The 19,103-nt window shown below is 41.2% G+C and overlaps 1 protein-coding gene across 1 annotated transcript in view; it reads right to left on the bottom strand.

The window, feature by feature from the left end:
* Nucleotides 1–19,103, bottom strand: part of nrxn2b (neurexin 2b) — a 520,316-nt gene that overhangs the window by 382,829 nt on the left and 118,384 nt on the right. Inside the window, exon 4 of the mRNA XM_070854280.1 lies at nucleotides 18,452–18,469. Coding sequence (XP_070710381.1) covers nucleotides 18,452–18,469 — 18 coding nt within the window. The remainder of the gene's footprint in view (nucleotides 1–18,451; nucleotides 18,470–19,103) is intronic.

Raw genomic sequence — 19,103 nt, 5'->3', positions numbered from 1 at the left:
TGGCTGGCAACCAGTCCAGGGTGTACCCCGCCTCTCGCCCAATGTCAGCTGGGATAGGCTCCAGCTCCCTTGCGACCCTGACGTATAAGCGGTATAGAAAATGAGATGAGATGAGATATTATAATAACAAATTCAATTTGCCAGACGTATATCACAAGTCCATATTATTCTGTACATCTTTGACATTAAATCCTCTAGTGAAGATTCATTGTATTTCCCTTGCCACCCACTGCACATCAATAAACCTAAATTCATGCAAATTGTACAGAAACTGTAGACGCTGAATTACATTGTGGACATCAGGGAGTAAAAATGTCAGTCTCCATTGAGCAAAATCCCAGAAATGCGTCCATTGCTATTCACCGTGTATTCTCAAAGACACCGGAAATCAGGTAATATAGGCGCAAACGTGACCGTCCACACCCCCTTTACACACACGACAACAATGATCACACAACAGCAGACCCCACAGTCGTACGATGATGAAGATGTTGTTTAAGTTGTATGGAAGGTCATCCGCGCTTCTGCTCATTAAACCATGTTACACAGTAAAGGCTGTTTGTCACTGAGGCCCCTGTGAATCAGAGCAGTCCTTGGTTACACCCTCCGGCATTTATCAAAGGTTCCTCGTGGGTGGCACAGTGTCCTTGGGAGAGAATTCATTCTAAAGGGTGCAATCCACAGTAGAGGTCAACCACTGCTATCTCCACACGTTGTGCGCCATAGATCGAATGCAGAATTCCACTTTGTCTAAGCACTGTGATTTATGGTAAACTTTCTATTTTGAACTTGATTTTTAACAATGTTTGCTGCGTGGTAAGGGACTGATCTCAGTGACGCTGACCTCCACACGTTTGATGCGTTCGCTATCCTCCAAGCTAAGGAAGGTAGTTCGCTTCCTCCTCACTGGAGGAGTGTGTGTCGAGTCCTCCATGGGATGAGTTTCTTGTGTGTGTCATGCTTTTCTTTGTATTGATAGAACTGGATTCAAAGGGTGAAGAAAAGCATGTTTACTAAAGGGGCATGCATAACATGGTCTAAAGGAAAGTGATCAAGTTAGAGTGCTAGGCATTCTTATGAGTTTGCCCGTGCTATGAGACTGACTTCTCTCGCAGTGGCAGATCGGCTGTGCAGAATTCCCAGAATTGGAATGCATCAGATTCCCACTGCTGGAAAATCTTAACACTGGAATGGACATATTGCCATTTGAGAATCTACTTCTCCTTGTGCAAATTGCCCCTTCCCTGGACTGACTGCTGTGATTATGTAATTCCGTATTTTAAAGAGTAATTAAAAGTAGTAAAAACTATTTTTTAACAATATGTTTGAATCAGCGGGTGTGGCCGGGAATCTGAATCTTGAAAAATATTGATGTTAGCGGCCTTAAACCTGTTACATGTACAGTTGTGCTGGAATAAGTAAAGTGAAAACACAAAGTAAGGGTAAAAAGAGAAAGCCGAAACCAGCGTGAATCTGGGTGTTTTTTTGGTGAAAAACAATTTACCAATGCGCAATAACAAGCATAGAAAAGCAGCTCCAAAATGCAGCAGCACACAGACCACCAGTGTGTTTTTTAAACTGGATCACAGTCTGCTTAAAGTGGCTGCAAAAAGCATAAAAAGCATAACAGAAGTAATGAATCATTCAAAGACCAAACTGAAATTAAAGTTGTCACCCCCTATAAATTGCTTCATTTGTTTTTCTTGTTTGCTGCGATAAAACACCAGAGACATTTTCAGATATTAAACTTTGAAGCACTGTCACTAAAGCCAGATTTTTTTGGCATTTATATTGTACATCATATTTTGTTCAACAGCTGGCAGCCATACAAAATCTGAGTGCATATCAAAAAGTCTCAACACGACTGGGAACGTGTCATCCCGGCAAATCAGCTTTACTGCACAATCAAATCAAACAAGTGGGCTGCGAGGAACGGACAGAAGCGTTTCTTTTTCATTTTCTAAAAAAAAAAAAAAAATGTTTTATAGCTGGAAATTCTAATGGAAAGGGGACACAAACACCTGTCAGCATTCTACATGACATCCCGGCTTGTTTTGAATTCCAGTCAAGGCGGTGATGGGGCCGGAGCAAAATGGAGCTATATCGCTGTCAGAGGCTGTCAACGCTTTAATAACTGAGAGCTTCTCTGCCGTCCTCGCATGCTGACGGGAATACAGATATTTCCATTGTTTGTTTTATTGTCCCCTCTGTCTGCTTTTTCTTTCTCTCTTCATTTCTCCAGCGCCTACCTGCATGGTCCATTCTTTTCTTTTTTTTTTTTACCCCTGCCACAAGATCTATGAGATTAATCAAATAAATATTGCTGGGATGTGGAGTAAGCTAAAATTCTGGCCTCCCCTCCTCCCTCTTATCGCCTTTTCACTTTTGTCTCAGCTTCTTCCCCCCCAAACTGGCCCTTTTCATCAATGACCACTTTGCTCACTTTCCATTCGTGCCCCTTCCTTTATTTTTCCTCTCTCTCTCTCTCCCCCTGCCTATCTCCTGCTCTCCTCTGATTTGTAAGGCTGCTCGTGTCTCTTAAGTCACCCTAATCTTACAACATCAGCTCTGTAATGCGTCTCATTATGAGTGGTGGGCATGGCAATCAGAGCTATAAACCCCTTGCTCTCCTCCAACCCTCGCCTCCCTTAAATCCACTTTAATTCTAGCTCCTGAGTGCTGCATGGGAGGGGGGAGGGAGGAGGGGGGGGTGTTATATGTATTCAAGGCCAAGACTGTTGTACAATTTACCTAGCTCACACTCACACACTTCAGATGCACAGAAACGCACCCTTCCCGTTCTGATTCCCTGCACACTCTGACGCTGGCAAAGATAAAGATGCCATTGGAGCAACTCCTTGAAAATATGGATTATGTCTTCTAAGTAGACTAGATCTGCATCCTTCACACCTCAGAATAAGGCGACTTCCTCTTCCTCGTGTTGTCAAAGGCAGACTACGTAGGATTTGCACACGCTCACGAGAAAAGCTCACAGCCAGCGAGAATTTCTCAAGCAGTCGCTGGTGTTCTGCAGAGCTGTCAGCCGCATGCATATTTTAATTTAACCATGTGTGGTTTTTTTTTTAGCATCCATAACCATCCATATGGCTAATTCTCCAGTGTGACGAAAGGCAAATAAAGCTTTCTGCATGTACATATGTGTTTCACTGTCTTCCTCTCCAGAAGCTGGTGCTAATTAGAAAAAAATATGAAAGGAAGAAAATAGAATATCCATAGAGGGAGGAGGAGTGTGTGAGCGCTCCTGTGTGTGTGTGTGAAGGTGTTTGTACTGTGTGTGTGTGTGTGTGTGTATCTGCCTGCCTTGTAGGATGGCCAATGCTATCACTGTGTTCATTACAGGGTAGACAACCACACACTTGTACTCTAATTGCATTTCTGCTTCACCTTCTGCCATTTAGAAAAATACAATCTATCCATTTACGCGTGACCACATCGCTTGTAAATCACTGCGAACGCCCCAAAGTGTAAGAAAAATTAAGGGGCAGATTGAAAGGGGTGCTAAATCAAACTCCATGTCTTAGATACGACTTTGTTTTGGCGCTGGATAAAATGGCGAAACCTCTACCTGAATCGATGTTTATGAAATAAATTGGATATTAAATATTCAATTCCCCCGTCCTTAACTCAATATTGCACCGAGGACGGTTAGTCACGCAGAGGGAGATATAAAAGAAATTGTTGCTCTCACATTTCTTATTCGTGTTTCCGCTCTCCATCTGATAATTTGCGCAAACAATCACTTAAGTTGCGCTCTGGATTTTGCCGCCCATTAATGTAAAATATACATTAGTTGTGTCGGCTGCCTCTGCAAAGGAAAACGTCTGAATGTAAGGTTTGTTTCCCACATTCCAGCTGCAAAACAGTTCCACGATCTGTTTGGCTTTAGTTGGCGAAGGGTTTACATACAATTCACCAAATACCTTTTAGTGTATGTGGAGGTAATCCTCTTCAACAGACTGCAATGTGTTTCATGATTAATGATAATTATGTTCACATGTCACTGAATAATCTGTTTAATCGTATTTAGTCCTAAATTCTCTGAGAAATGCGCATTTTTTTCCGCACATGGCACAGAAGCTGTAATATCATTATTTTTCCTGTTTAGTAATTATCATGTCACTGCAGCAGGATTGATCAGCATCTAATGGTAAATAAGATTTTACACATCAGCTGGATAAGCTGTAACACAGAGATTCCAAGTTTATCCATTAAAATCTTTTGGAATAAAGCAGCTATCATATAGATGAGCCCTGAGCTTCGTCCGTCGGGACGGTTTTTATTTCCCTCTTGGTAAAAGTCCAAACTCAGTGCCAACTTATTCCACTAATCAGGGAAATGAAACATTTGACAGTGTGCTGTTAAGTTTGAAAGACTGCTAATGGGTTCAGCCCTGCATGTGCATTTTTCTTCGGTGCATCCCAACACACATACTTTATCATCTTCACAACCAAGACGCAGAGCTACCAGTCAATGGAGTGAGAAGTTTTAACATGCGTTTTGAATGAAAACCTCTCCAACAGGTGCAGCACATGCAGCTCATCATCATTACGTAACTGGTTTTGATGTGTGATGGACAGTCAGATATCTGCTGTCATGCATATCAGGCTAAAACATCATCTGATCTCAAATATAGTTATCTTTGATCCGTTATTTGGAATTGTGATTCAAGGCGTAGTGGAAAACATTGTGGTGCTCAAGTCCTGCACCATTCAGTGGCTATAATAACTTTTTATTGAGGCGGCCATGATTAAAATAAAACCAAAAAAAATACCAGAGTTGCTACATTTTGCCATACATAAATATATTCTGCTGAGAAACTGAGTGGATGGTGTTGTGGCTTTCCAAAGAAATGATTAATAACTTTTATTAAAAAGAAATATGAGATTCAGGACCTGTCCCCACACCTCCAATTTCATACTGTCCCTTTTAAATAATTAATAAAGTTACCACTGCTGTACCACATGCGCAAACATGTCCATTCTTAATTTGGGGATACCCATGGCATTCCTGCTGCTGTGTGATAGCCACAGGTATTTGATTAGTAATAAAAAAAAAAAAGAAAAGGTGTTTATTCGGTGGATATAATAATATAATGACATACATAATACAATAATATGAAATAAACACTAAAAATTAAAGAGCCTACATTCCAAATACATTAAGGTGTGCATGCCTCAGCCAACTAAAGCCACACAAAGTATTGCTTTTGTGATCCTCGTAATGTTTATGAAAAAAGCCTGAGGTTCAGACATCGTTAAAATGGAATATGGTATATGGTATATTTTTCATTAAGCGGATGCCATTGTGGTTTTCTTTAGGCAGAGAAAACAAGACTTGGAGCTTGGAAGCAACTGTATCACGCTAAGACAGTATTATATTTAGAGCGTGAATTAAGCATCTGTGTGCACAAATTATTACATCAGAAGCACAAATTACTACACAGATTGGTTTTTTTTTGTATTGTTAGGGTTCTTGATACTCTCTGTAGAGTTTGAAACACTGACGCGAAATGTGTTTTTTAGTAAGTATGGCCCACTTTATCTGCAGTGACAATAGCCTTGGAAAAATGGAGGACACAATGAGGCTGAGAAGAGGAGAAGTGTTGCATAACTGTCTCGTCTAAATTAATTACCTCTCGGACAACAGTGCACGGATTATGAAGAAAAACTCACATCTGAATCACGGCCTGTTACTGATGCTGCGTTGTTACTGTGCCTTTGATTTTGTTGTGACAGCAGGTTTCATACGTTTCATCATCCAGTAGGCTGGCTGTATAATGTCTGTCAAAAGTGGTAGTGATCAGTGAGCGACTTTTAAAGTTTTCATGTGTGGTTTTCCCTGTTATCTAATATTTTACTAATCTTGCTTTCTATCACTGAACATTGCGAAGTTGGATGTTGTGCATGGGATATGTTGCGTTGTATTTGATCGCTAAACCACTGTGAAACTCAAATGATGTTTAATTCTGTTCCAAGTGATATTCTACTCTGCAAACACACATTGATTCACACACACAGACGCACACATCCATACATGCACACACTCACACACACACACATCCATACATGCACACACTCACACACACACATCCATACATGCACACACTCACACACACGCAGGGGTCAGAAGATGGAGAAAGGAGGAGCAGAAGAAGACAGTCGAATGACGATAACTGTTTCTGTCACGTACATATTTTTAGCATAGTGAGCAAATGTAATGCTATGGAAACTAAGAGCTGTCATGCTGTCGTGGTGTGTGTGTGTGTGTGTGTGTGTGTGTGGGGATCGTGTAGGCACTAGCAAAGATGACGCACTTTTATGATGTCATCTGTCCTCTGGAACAGATTGGATTTAATTGGTCGGTCGTTTCACAGCCGCATGCCTTTTTTTAACAAGCAGATCTATCAATCTCACACACAGACATACACGCACACACACACACACACACACACACAGAGGTTCTAGTAAAAACTCAATCATCACTGCTGCAGAGAGGACTATACTTCATCTCACACTACACTCAATGAAGTACACAAAATTTTGTGTGAGTGAATCATATCAAAATGTACGAGGACTCTTAGACCATGCAGACGCACACATGCACTACGCCAACATAAATTCTCTCTCTCTCTCCATAAACATGCAGCTATTGGCTCTCCTGTTCTCATAGTGTTAGCTGAGGCCCATACAACATGAATTGCATTGTGACTGTGAAGCAATATATCAACCTTAGCCACATAGCCTGGCTGTGTCCTACCCCCAGAGCAAACCCTGTGTTCTCCTAGTTTGGAGGCCTTAGTAGCACCGATAGCGCTCCGGGTCGACCGGCCCCCATTCATCACCTCCAAGTAGCGGCTCTGTGGACGTTTTACTCCACAGCAGCACCACAGGACAGCCGAGGAAGAGCTGAAGGAATGGGGGATGCAAATATATATATATATATATATATATATTTTTTTTTTCCCCTATGGTTGTTTCGCTTAGGTTTGAAGTAATGGGAGCATTAACACATTTATCATGAGGATCTGCGCCAACTCTTCAGCAGTTGATAACACCTTTTGTCATCCTGCTCTCCACTGGGAATGACCACGGCATGTGGTCAGAAGTAGTCTTAATCAGTTCATTAATTACTCTATATTGGCAAAATGAAAAACAAAAAGGCAACAGAGAGGGCAATAGCCAGGTTAATGGAGTGTTTGTATGTCAAACCAATTTCTTTCGGTAACCTAATTTCTTCCACACATGTAAATTAAAGGCGTTAATCTATTGAATTCTTGATTCAAATCTGATTCTGTACTGAATGAACAGAAAAGGAGGCACTATTCTTTACACCCCGTATGCCAACACAATTCACTGGTGTGCTCAGTCCACTGAAACACAACAGGAAACATAAGTGGAAATTAAGATAAATGGTCCACAGCATTTTCATTTAAACAAAAATGTAAAAGCATTAATTATGAATTAATTCATTTGAAAGCATCTTACAGTCACCTGCCTGTATGTGAATAACAAGATGAGGCGGAGTTGCTCCTCTGTGTTATTAACGCTACATGTCTGGCCGGTGGCCCCAGGAAAGTTGTACAAGAGTCCAAGTGGAATATACTCCACATTCATCTTGCAAAGGTAATTATTTAGTCATCAAATCAAAAAATGCTGCAACTGCTTTTTGTAAGTGAATTACAAGATAACTCCAGCATGTGCACGGTGCAGATTGTCCAGCTGCTGCACTGCCCTCACAGTTGATTTCTCTATTATTCCATCAGCATCACATTACTAACTAAAATCTATAGATTTTAGATTTTTGGACATTGTGAAGATAAAAATCTAGATCACTACGTGAATTCATTACTTTTCACCAAACCTAATGTAAATGTAGTCGATGTTTAATGATTCATGATCTCGGTGTCTATGTCTTTTTGGCCGTCTCCCACTAGAGGTTGGCGTATCACTTTGGACACTTGGACTGGAAGATATATGCTGTAGGATGTAGACCATCCACTGAACACTTCTCTGATAGAGAAAAAGATGAAATCTTGTGCCAGACATGGACATCCTAAACATCCACCCAGCAAACATTCACACTCTATGTGGGACCACAAGCCAGGAAAACAGGGTCCTATCAAACTCTAGCTTATCAACCATAAAAGAGCAGAGCAGTGATGCCGCAGCCTTAGTCATGCTACCAACTAGGCTCCTGGCCCTTGTACTGGTGGCTGTGGAGTTCTTTTCTCTTGGTTTATGAGGTGGCATATGACATGAACCTGGCTGCTGAGATGGCGGAATGATATTTTTTAAAAACCCTTTGTGTATTATCACACAAGTTAACAGAGATGGGCTGTACAGTCCTTAAACATGTGGAAAGTACGAAGTGCAACTTCTGAAACCTTTCTGAGGTGCTTGTAGATTAAATCACTGTGACCAAAATGGTTTAGCTGCAGAAGAAAAAGAGCATCACAAACATCCTTAAATACTTCCTGACCCTAGAGTCATATGGCATCTCTGGAAAGACGCTTGAAACCCGTGGGACAGTTTAAGTTTCCTTTAATTTGAATTAATTCTGGTGTTTTTACCGACTAGTCAAGTGTACAGGGACTCTTATTTGTGATGTGTTCAACTAAAGTTGAAGTTGAACTGACCCGACAACCACCGCAGCCACTCAACAGCATTACCGCGACGTCCTTACACCGTCCCACCAAGCTGTTCAATAGACTGCTCAAGGTCTAACTGTACGTTACTAATCATCAAACAGAGCACAGGGCCGGGCAAAGCTGCATCCGTTTCTCTTTATCATGAAAGCCGTGATTTGATAAACAAATGTTATGTCTGTGTTTATCCTTACATGAAAGCCTGCGCCGCAAACCCAGGCTGCACTGACGTGTAATGAAATTCTAAGCGGTGGAATGAGGAACCGTCCCGACAGACTGAGACCCTGTTTGTGTAGCGTGACAGAACACATGCAGTATTTTCACATGCCAGAATTGTACTGAATGTCTGACTGAAAAATCAAATACATAAAAAACATAATGTGCAATAGTGACAGTTTTTTTGAGTTGAGATAAACTGGACTTTAATCAGGGACATAAACACTTGCTGTCTGCGTAGTGGTGGTGATGCTAGTGGTAGGGGGCTTTAAAAGTCTGCATATGGGTAATTTGCCTTTACATATAAGCACTTGTGTGTTATGCTTTAGCTCAGAGCATACTGTACGCGTCCTAGCCATGAGTGTGTGCGTTGGTTTATATCCGGACAGGGTGATTCATGGGCCTCATCCCTCCTATTGGGTTCCCTATTGATCAGCCTGGCTGTGGGCTGCTGCTGGCTGTAGCCTGGGAACCACAGAGCAGTTATCACTAACAGATACACAGTGGCTGTGGCATGCTGGGAGATCTCTAACACCTTGGACCCCGTGGGCATCACAAGGGAGGCGGAGTAAGAACTGGGTGTGTTGACACCTATTTCTGCCTTTTAAAAGCTGCAGGAAATGACATGCAATGATTAATGTGGGTGTTTTAATCATATAGGATGCGATCCAGTTGTTGACATCAATCAGGAAATCAGGGTGTTTCAGAAATAAAACAGGAAAACTCAACCAACAATGAAACACTAGAACCTAATTTAATCATAGTATACGCATGGCAAACAATCGTACAGTTTGCTTATGAAGTATATGAAGTGTTCGGAAAGGTGCGGGCACCATCGATCACCATCTATCACAAGCTGACCTCAATCAATCAGATCAAGAAGAAAACACATGATGTAGTTAAAACTCTTGCCAAATGATACAGTTCAGGTTTAAATATCACACCTATAGCAACCTAGTGTTTTTTGGAATAGTGTTTTGCCATCGGGGCAGCTTCTGCATTTCGTTTACGGCGCAGCCCTTCTACACGTCACTTTTTATTCCCCCTTAAATGACAGAAGTAATCTTTTTATTTCTGTCTGTGCAGGAAGAAAAGTAAAATATCTGATTTTTTTTTTTTTTTTTTTACACTAACACAGGTCAGATCAGATCTGCGCTGTGGCAGTAGAAGATCTGATATCAGCCGCAGAGCTTAGTATTATGCGAGCTAGAGAAACAGGAGAATCGCGTTTGTGGAGCAGCTTAATGTGCCAGAAGCTCAGTGTCTGCTATAATGATGTAAGAACTGAATCTGTATTGCTGTGCTATTTTTTTTTTTTTTTTCATTTTTTAATTTGCACTTACAAACACAAGCATAAACACAATATTGACACTAGAATCAGTGCACAGAGTCCAGTGCTTTATACAGTCAATACTGTCACAGACCTCTGCTTAAACCACTTCAGCCTGATGAACACCTACCAGTTCGTGAGAGGCACTTGCACGGGATGAGATGTATCCCACACACAAAACCGTAAGAATAAAAAAAAAAAGACTGTTTGGTCAAAAGGTGTGGACCTCACTCACACCTAAAACTAAGTAGACCCAAACATTTCTTAAGTGAACCCAGTGCGACACTGTCAAGTAGAAATAAAAACCATTTGTGATGCGTTTCATCAAAATGGTGCAACAGGTATTTTCATTAAAAGGCCTACTTTGAGTTTAAGTCTAAGCTTTTATATAATGCCAAGATTAATGTAAAATAGCAAGTATACCTATAGCTAGTGCAAACTAAATGAAACATTGTCAGCTGTCCGGAAAGCGCGTGTCGCACATCAAGAAAGTTTTTGTGGGAGGAGGAGCGCATCTCATAGAATATTTGAAGGAGACAGATAATGTTGGTATTGACCTAAAGCTGAGACTTTCCCCTTTACAGTCATGCAGAAAGTGACACATATAATGCAATATACACATTTTGTTTGCAATACTACTCGTGTAAATATTAATATATTCATTATTATTGGATGTTTATTGTATTTTTTTACTTTTCATACCTTTACAATTTTATATCTCACCTGTGTGCTTTTTACTGTACTGTTGGTGCTGTGCTGCTGCTGGAACCTCAATTTCCTGAGGGAACTCTCCCAAGGGATTAATAAAGTGCTATCTTATCTTATCTTATTTAATGCGTTTGTACGATGTTTACTGTAACAGTATGTATGATGTTTTGCAGCCCACACTACAATCTTTGACATGGCGATCTGCTTGTTTTCATTATTTAGTTTAGTTTAGTTTTGTGTCCATTTTTTTTTTTGGTTTTTGTTCGCTGTTAGTGCCTCCCACCGTTTCATCGTCTTCTCTCCCTGTTTCTTTCCTTTTTAATCCTGTGAAGCGCTTCACAGCCAATGGTTCGGTGTGAGCTCCTTTAACTTAATTCCATTATTGATCACATTTTTGACATTTGATGGTGATTGAGATGTCGCTGCCCGTGATGATTTACAGATACAATACGTGTGATTTCTGAGTACCACTGTGAGCCCTATGGAATATGAAGCTACGGCTTCGGTGATTGCGAGCTGTGTAGCTGTCAAACATGAGAATCGACGTGACGGGCGAAGCACTTCCTCGTAGTTATTTGCAACGTCACGTTTAAAGGATGGCGTATGCATCTACAAGTATTAAGGGCGCGCAAATGAACACGTATGGCTCACTATGGCAGCGGAAATTAGGCTTGTATCTGTACACATTTTCATCATGGCTAACATTTATTGAAGTACTATATCCATCCTTCAGCTAGACCCAGTTTAGAGGCTGCTCTTTTGCAAACAGACTCATGGTTGGGAAACCCCACAATGGATGACCAAAGGATGGAGGAATTGCAAAGAAATCTGTCAAAGACCAGTTGAGAGGGTTTAAAAGGCTTCGATGCACAGACATGATGACAAACCTTAGGATTCAAAAGTTGCAATTTGGTTGTTTTTTTTCTTCTCCCGTCTGTGCTATTTGTAGATTTATCTTATCGGCATCATTAATTATTCATTATAACTTCATTCATTGGAGGTACTGCAGTTTTTCATTTGGATATGCTCATGGCCTACAATTGCCTGCAACATGCTAAAGCCTCAACATGTGCATCAACAGGCACAATATACTCTATTTTATATTTGGTGCCTCACCAAACTTCCAAAAGGTCAGCGTAGTTCTTCCATGAGTATGCAGTGTTTACCAGGGCTCGGTTAAACCACATTCATATGAGACCATAATCTGCCTTGCTCTCAGTCACACACTTATATCTACGCAGTACTGCTGTGCGGAGTTCACAGACGTGTGCACACAGTCGACTGGAGTCTGCAGGATTTGACAGTTTGCTGCCTTACCTACAGTCTCAATGTCACGGCTCTGAGGCAACACGACCAAGGTTTGGTCTGTGTGTGTGAGCAAGAAGTTTGTCATGGTCAGAGTTGCGGTGCCACACGTGTGCCAAGGGAAGTGGTTCACTTGGTTGCAAAGGAGCACTTGAGGCTTGTACGTATATTACATTTAGGATTAAGTTCACTACAGAGAATAAGAAAATAAAACCTTTATAGAAAAGCATTCTTTTTCTCTCTCTCTCTATCTATTGAAAGATGAGATACCTGGCAGAACAGCCACAGAAAACAAAGAGGCTTACAATAGAAATATGCAAATCAGTCCGCATGGTGTGATGCCTCTTATCGCCTGTTTGCAGTGAACTCACAGCGTCATGTACATCAAAAAAAAAAAAAAGGAATGAATGTAATGAATGCAGTCAATTTAAAGTCATAAGATTTAAAGAGCACGGGTGTGTATGTGGTACGTGTGTGACGTTGTGTGTTAATGTATGCCACTGGGCCCTGGGCAGCACCCAGGGCCAGCTGTTGGTAATAAGCTGTGTCTGTTTAATGAACGCTCCCTCCAAGCTGTGGAGCTACGGGGTACAGAGGCCCATCCACAGCAGCGGCCTGGCCCTATACTTAGCAAACACCCCTGCTGCTCCCATAATATAAGCACATTACTCTACCTCTTTTTTTTTTCCCTCTACCCCTTTTTTCCTCACATGTCAGCTTCTTCTCTAACCTCCTCATGGAGTCAAATAAACATAATAGATCTCCAATAAAGCGTGCCGAGTTCAGCCTTGGGCTCGACGCGAGCGCCAAAGGACATCATGTGAACCGGCGCCAGGGCAGAAATGTGATATGAAGACAGGGTGTGTTTTTGTAACTTAAAACTTAGCTGAAAGGTCAAGATGTCAAGACGGAGGAATAAATTGCACGTGACCGTGCGTTGTTTCTCCTGACGGTCTTGCTTCCTCGCGATTCTGCGACTGTATGTTACACGGCGGGTGCAAAAAAAAAAAAAAAACAACTCTTACACATCAGGCTCACCTCTTTGACATGCTTTGTTCTCCCTGAACCTTTCATGTCTGTATATTATTTTTTCCCTGAGTCCCCCCCTCCCTTCCCCATCTGCCTTTGTATTCACACTCCTAAACTCACTCTCACTTCCCCCAGAGATACAGGTTTTCCTCAGCGTACAGTATGTCGCACCCTCACTGCAAGTAACAAGATTCCCATACTCTCTTTGGAAACACCATCTCCGTCATAAAATCACCATCTTTGCTACCACGAGGCTCGGATGGTGACGGAGTATTTCAAGCACCCCCGAATCAAATTCCAGCTAATTAGTAAATAGAGTAAGTAAGTCTCCTCTGTACTGTGATCTCCGAGCAAGATGAAAAGATTTAGTCGTGTTTTTTGAGTGAGGGAAATCAAACCTGAACGTTGGGGGTCTGTGCAACTTCTCTTTGATTTGAGGATTAGCGCTATGGACTGTTCATAGCTGTCTTAACAATTACACTGAAGGCTAATGGAAGCCGACGCCGTTAATCTTCACACGCTAGAACCAATGTAGATCTAGCAGCGCTCTCTCCATCTCTTATCCCCAGCGTGTAGTCTCACACCGCTCCGGCGAATGCACGAAGCTCAGCGATCACACGCTATCAACACACCATCATTTATAACAATCCAATGCAATTTCTCAGCAGTCAAGATATTACAGTTTAATTTATTCGTTTGCTACAAGACATAGATAAAATATAACGGCAGCAGGTTTGAGTGATTGCCATGTCAGGGAATTCTACAGGCCCCCCACCCCAAAAAAAAGCGGAAAGTCAGCAGAGCACTTACAGAGTCGGTGTCAGCAACATAAACATTTTACAAGTCAGGATTTATTGTCATTACTTTTAACGATGTCATTTCTAAGCCCCCCCACAGTCGCACTGATTATACAGCCGCACGTTTATGTTTTTTTTTTACATACAGGGAGAAAGGGTCAAACGTGCAATTCTTTTTTTCCACCCGGCGTTAAACATCTGTCCTTACTCCTGAGTGATGAAAAGAACTGGTTTCAGTCCGGAGTACACCTTGGTGTCAATGACCTGAGGGATCTTTAATCTGAATCCGCTCCAGCCAGAAAGAAACGGTGACAAAAAAAACAACAAAGAAAGCACGCATTACTTCCCTGATCTACAAAAATATGATGCATATCAATGTGAAGTGAGCCTGTTTAAACTGAGTAATCAGCAACCAAATGTGTCCTTTTAATCTGAATCCAAACAAGGGACTTATTTTATCATGACTGAATCTGTCTCATTTTCCAATCTATCAGTCTATACATTCATGCATTCCTCCGGTTTTGCCAGTCCTCGCAAGTTCTCCCGATCTAAGCCACCGTTGCATTAAGACACAGCGGAGCATAAAAAATGGCATAAATGGTGCCTGAAATGGAGCAAATGAGTGGCCGTTTAATTGTAGTAAGTTAAACTGGTTCCCCATGGTAGGGGACGAGAGCGGGACACACTGAGTAGTAATTATCTCAGGTAGCTATCTCATTACCACCCTCCTCCAGTACGTAAATGCAGCCAGGGGCTCGGTTGTTTTATTGTCGAAGGGTTCATTTTGTTGGGTGCTTCCACGGGCCGTGCTGTTTATCACTGGGCTGGGGAAATAACCTAAGTACTGGTTATGTTTCCAGAGATAACAGTGGGGTTTTATTGTTTTGGCTTTTAATGTTTGTGGCTCACGTGCAGGACTTGTTCCGTTAAGTGGGCAGGTTGCCGCTATCAAACACGCTGCCTCGGTGTGCTGCGTTTTAATGATCAAGGTGATGAAAGAAGTTCATAAATTAGGTAAGTTATCGACTGTTTCAGTGTTTGCAGTGGGGCCTGTTCTTTCATGTCGATATTAGCTCAGAATGAAGCAAATTTCATAATATTTTTTCCCAACTGTGCATAAATGGGACTAGAGTTGTATGAAAAGAAAAAAAAGAATTACAACAGTATTAAAAAATAGCTCCAGGTATTGACACATTTTATGGTGGTTTATACGACTATTGAACATTTCAGACAGGGAGTGTGGAGACAAACAATATGTTCTAAGTGCCACCCTCCACCAACACAAAGCCTGAATCTCTCATTTTCATTCCAAATTGTAGATGTGTGGTTCACTGAGCATGCTGTGTACCATGTGTGCCGAACGGGCCAATCCCATCGCAGCGTCAGCTTGAAGAGGCTTCTGCTGGCTCTGACTAGCCTGGGGTTGCCATTCAAGGGAGGGAGAGAGAAAAAAGGGGAAAGAGAGATGCTAATCATCTGAGCTGAGGAGAACAAGGCTTCAGAGAGACAGACAGAGAGAAATGCACATAGAAAAATGTCTCTGTCTCCGCCAATGCCTTCTTTTTTTTGGAGTCAGATTGAAATTCAGCAATGGGATAAGGATCTCTGCTTGTAGTGTCCCTGCCTGCCTCTACATATAAGGGAAAACAACTACCCCTGCCACCACCTGTCTCATAAGTGGGGTAGAGAAAAAAAAGTGGAAAAACTGTCTAGAGAAACAGCAGTATTAACTTCAACAATACAGCAATGATATTTTGCCAACAGCTATTGTGAAATTCTTTGACTGGAGCTGGATGTGACATTTGTTCTCACATGGATTTGGACAGCATTTATTGAATTTTGATTTAAAAAAAAAAAAAAATGTGCACTGCAACAATAAGCTCTGGCAATATTTTATACAGTTAATCCAAAAAGAAACCTTCAGCACTGCATTATATTTACTGATTTGACAAAGACCGTGCTGCAGTCACAGGTTGCTCATGACACAGTCAATAAATAATAATCCAATAATATTACTAAACTTAATATAAAGTTAACCACAGTTGCCTTACTGGTCCTTTAGGAGAACATGAAAAAACTTTTCTGTCTACTTTTGCTAAGCAGTGCTACCGTTCTTAGTAATAACCACCGCGTGCTGCATTGTATGCAGAACAAGAAAATAACAATAAAATGAAAAAAAAGAGCTCTTCAGTAACCTCAGTAAATGTATGACGACAGGCTTGTGGAATCTGCTGGTGGGACCTCAAAAAAAAAAAGAAAAAAAAAAAACCCCACTTGCCAGAACTATGTTAAATTTGCAGACCGACACAGAAACAGCTTGTATCTCGAAAACGGAATTATCTCCCACTTCTTTGCCCGGTGGTCTTAATGAACATGAAACTCAATTTGCACTGGCCTCCCAAATCAAAATTTAATTAGTTTTTTATTCCTTTGCCTCTCTGGATCTTGATTCGTGCAGGGTGGTAAGAAATGGGTGTGTTATTTGAGTATTTGTCCCTGCGCTCCGCTGTGCCCTGAGGGCAAACATGTCCCTCACCAAACCTCTAGTAGTCCCAGCCCGGTTTCCAAGCTGCCGCAGACAGACAAAACGCCACATTAGTATTCAGACAACATCAGTTCTCTGGGCCAAACACTCACTGGACAAAGCTTGACGAGCAGACGCACACAAAAAAAAAAGTATTTACAAATAAGGATCAGGAGACATGCTTGAATTATCACAGCACAGAATTCACAGGGGGAAATACAGACCATGGGATTGGTTAAAAAACCTTTTTATTGTGGCTATGTGAGCATGTTTTTTCTCATTACATGCTACACATTCTGCTGTGCTGTAGATTACTATTTGCAATTCCTAATGCATAGTAGGTACCGCAGCGAGACAAAGCTAATTATTAGGAGGCGAGTGATAACACTGACACATCACTAAACTAGGAGTTGGCTGCTGCAAAGTGCTGCGAGCAGGACTTTTAAACTCTGCCCATCTCGTTTTCTTACTGTTTGCGCGAGGTGTTGATACGTCCCATTAGCCTGTCCATCTCAGCTCTCACTCGCCTATCCAAATCCTAACCCCCCCCCCTACATCACGTCTTCTTCCCCCACTGATTCCAAATGATACGCTGATAGAAAGCAAGCGTACTGTGACATGTCAGCATATTTACAGATAAAGCCTCCGTCTGCTTCATAATAACTGCCTTAATGGTCCAGAGCTCTCGGGATCGAATGCACAACAAAAAGGTTGATGAAATGAAATGAAATTTGCCCATAACTTTGTGTTTCCCTCTCATGAGTTACATGAATGGGAATGTTTTTATTTTTTTTTTAAATTTAGTGCAATGTGGAAGAGCTAGCTAAAAGAGAATGAGCTGTTAATACTGGTGAGGATATGCCTCGTACATCTGAATAGCTACCAAGAAGTCTCCCATTCAAACATAGGGAGCACTCAGCCTCACAGATTGGAAATGTGATAGGTGTAGCGTTCAGATCCTCTTGAGGCAGAGGAACAAGGAAGGGGTGAAGACTGTTTAACTCCATGTGCATGGCAACACAAGACTTTTACTGAAATCCACGCTAAATGGGAATCACTGCGTCTGAGCTACTATATCAGACACTTACACAAACTTAATAAACTTGATGGAGAGACAACATATTGAATCCAGGTATGAAGGCCAGTGCAGCATAACAACACTGTACAGTATAATATTATTCAAACAGATTTCAGCCTGGGCCACTTTCTCACCGGTACAACAAGATCTAAAACATTCAAGCATGATTGTTTAGGAAAATTGGCTATTTTATTCCATTAGGTAAATATTCAAATTTTGGAGTGGAATATCACAAATTACTATTTTATTTGCCCCCTACCCTGACTGGTAGGTTGAGCAAATTCATCCATCACCGTGCATAATCGCACACACATTTGGCATGTGGCGGGTGCTAATTTCCAATCCTGAAAGCAATGCAGCTTATGGGACTTGCAAAGTAGGGGAACAAAAAATTTGTCTGTTAAAGGTAGCTGGAAATTCCTGCTTCTATATATAGTACAAACAAACGAAAGGTAATGTAGAAGGCAAGATCAAATAGCTGCAAAAGCATTCAAATGAAATGCATAAAGCATTGAAAGGTTGTGGGGGGACAGAGAGATAAAGAGGAGTTCAGCAGTGGTTTCTATTCAACAGCTTGCAACTTTTCACAGGAAAGTTTCATTGATCGACCAACTGAAGTTATGAGATAATTGGTGTTTTTTTTGGTATTTTGTTCACGTATTAATCGCAGCACAAAGCTAACAGCGCCGTAAAAAATAAAGGGATGGGCTGTAACTTTTCAGTCGTAATGGCATCAGGGGGAGCGCATGTAACCGAACGTGCATACGTGGCAGAAGGTACAGAAAGAAAAAGGACTTACCGACTTGAGATGAGTCACCTGAAGGGGAAGAAAAAAGGAGAGAGAAAAAGGTGGTTCAGTTCAAAGAGCAAAGCAAAATGTCATTTCAGTACACCCGCTCACTAAAGATAGTCACGACAAAATGAGATATAATAGCACAAGGAGAAAAAGAAAAGTCATACTGCAATTAGCATTAGATGTCTACAAAAGTGCTATTCCAATTATGCCCCAACACAGAGCTGCTAATTGAGCCGGTGGTTAAAAACAACTACCAGCAAACATTCAGAAAGCAGTTTTCACATTTTCTTTATAAAACAAGTCTTAAAAGGTCAAAAGAGGAACTCTCAGGCAACAGCTAACTTCTTGACAGTCACTTCCCCCCTTTTTCTGTCTCAAAGTCATTAAAAAAAAAAGTCTGCGCTGTGGCCTCCTTGAAAAATATTTCCCTTAACTGCATTTGTGAGTTTTAAAACATCAGATTATCCAATTAAACAAGTTTTCTTTTGTTTTTGTTTTTTTGGGTTTTTTTGCTTCTTCCCCAACAAATGCAACCTAGCCAGGAGGAATAGCAGCAACGAAAAAAAAAAAAAAACTTCGGAGAAGAAAAAAAGAAAGACCACCAATTATAAAAACCCAGAATTCAACAATTCAGAAGCATAAATATGTACATAGT

This window comes from Pempheris klunzingeri, chromosome 23 (genome assembly GCF_042242105.1).
Source record: "Pempheris klunzingeri isolate RE-2024b chromosome 23, fPemKlu1.hap1, whole genome shotgun sequence".
Classification (NCBI taxonomy): Eukaryota; Metazoa; Chordata; class Actinopteri; order Acropomatiformes; family Pempheridae; genus Pempheris; species Pempheris klunzingeri.
This window is presented reverse-complemented; position numbering and strand designations above follow the sequence as displayed.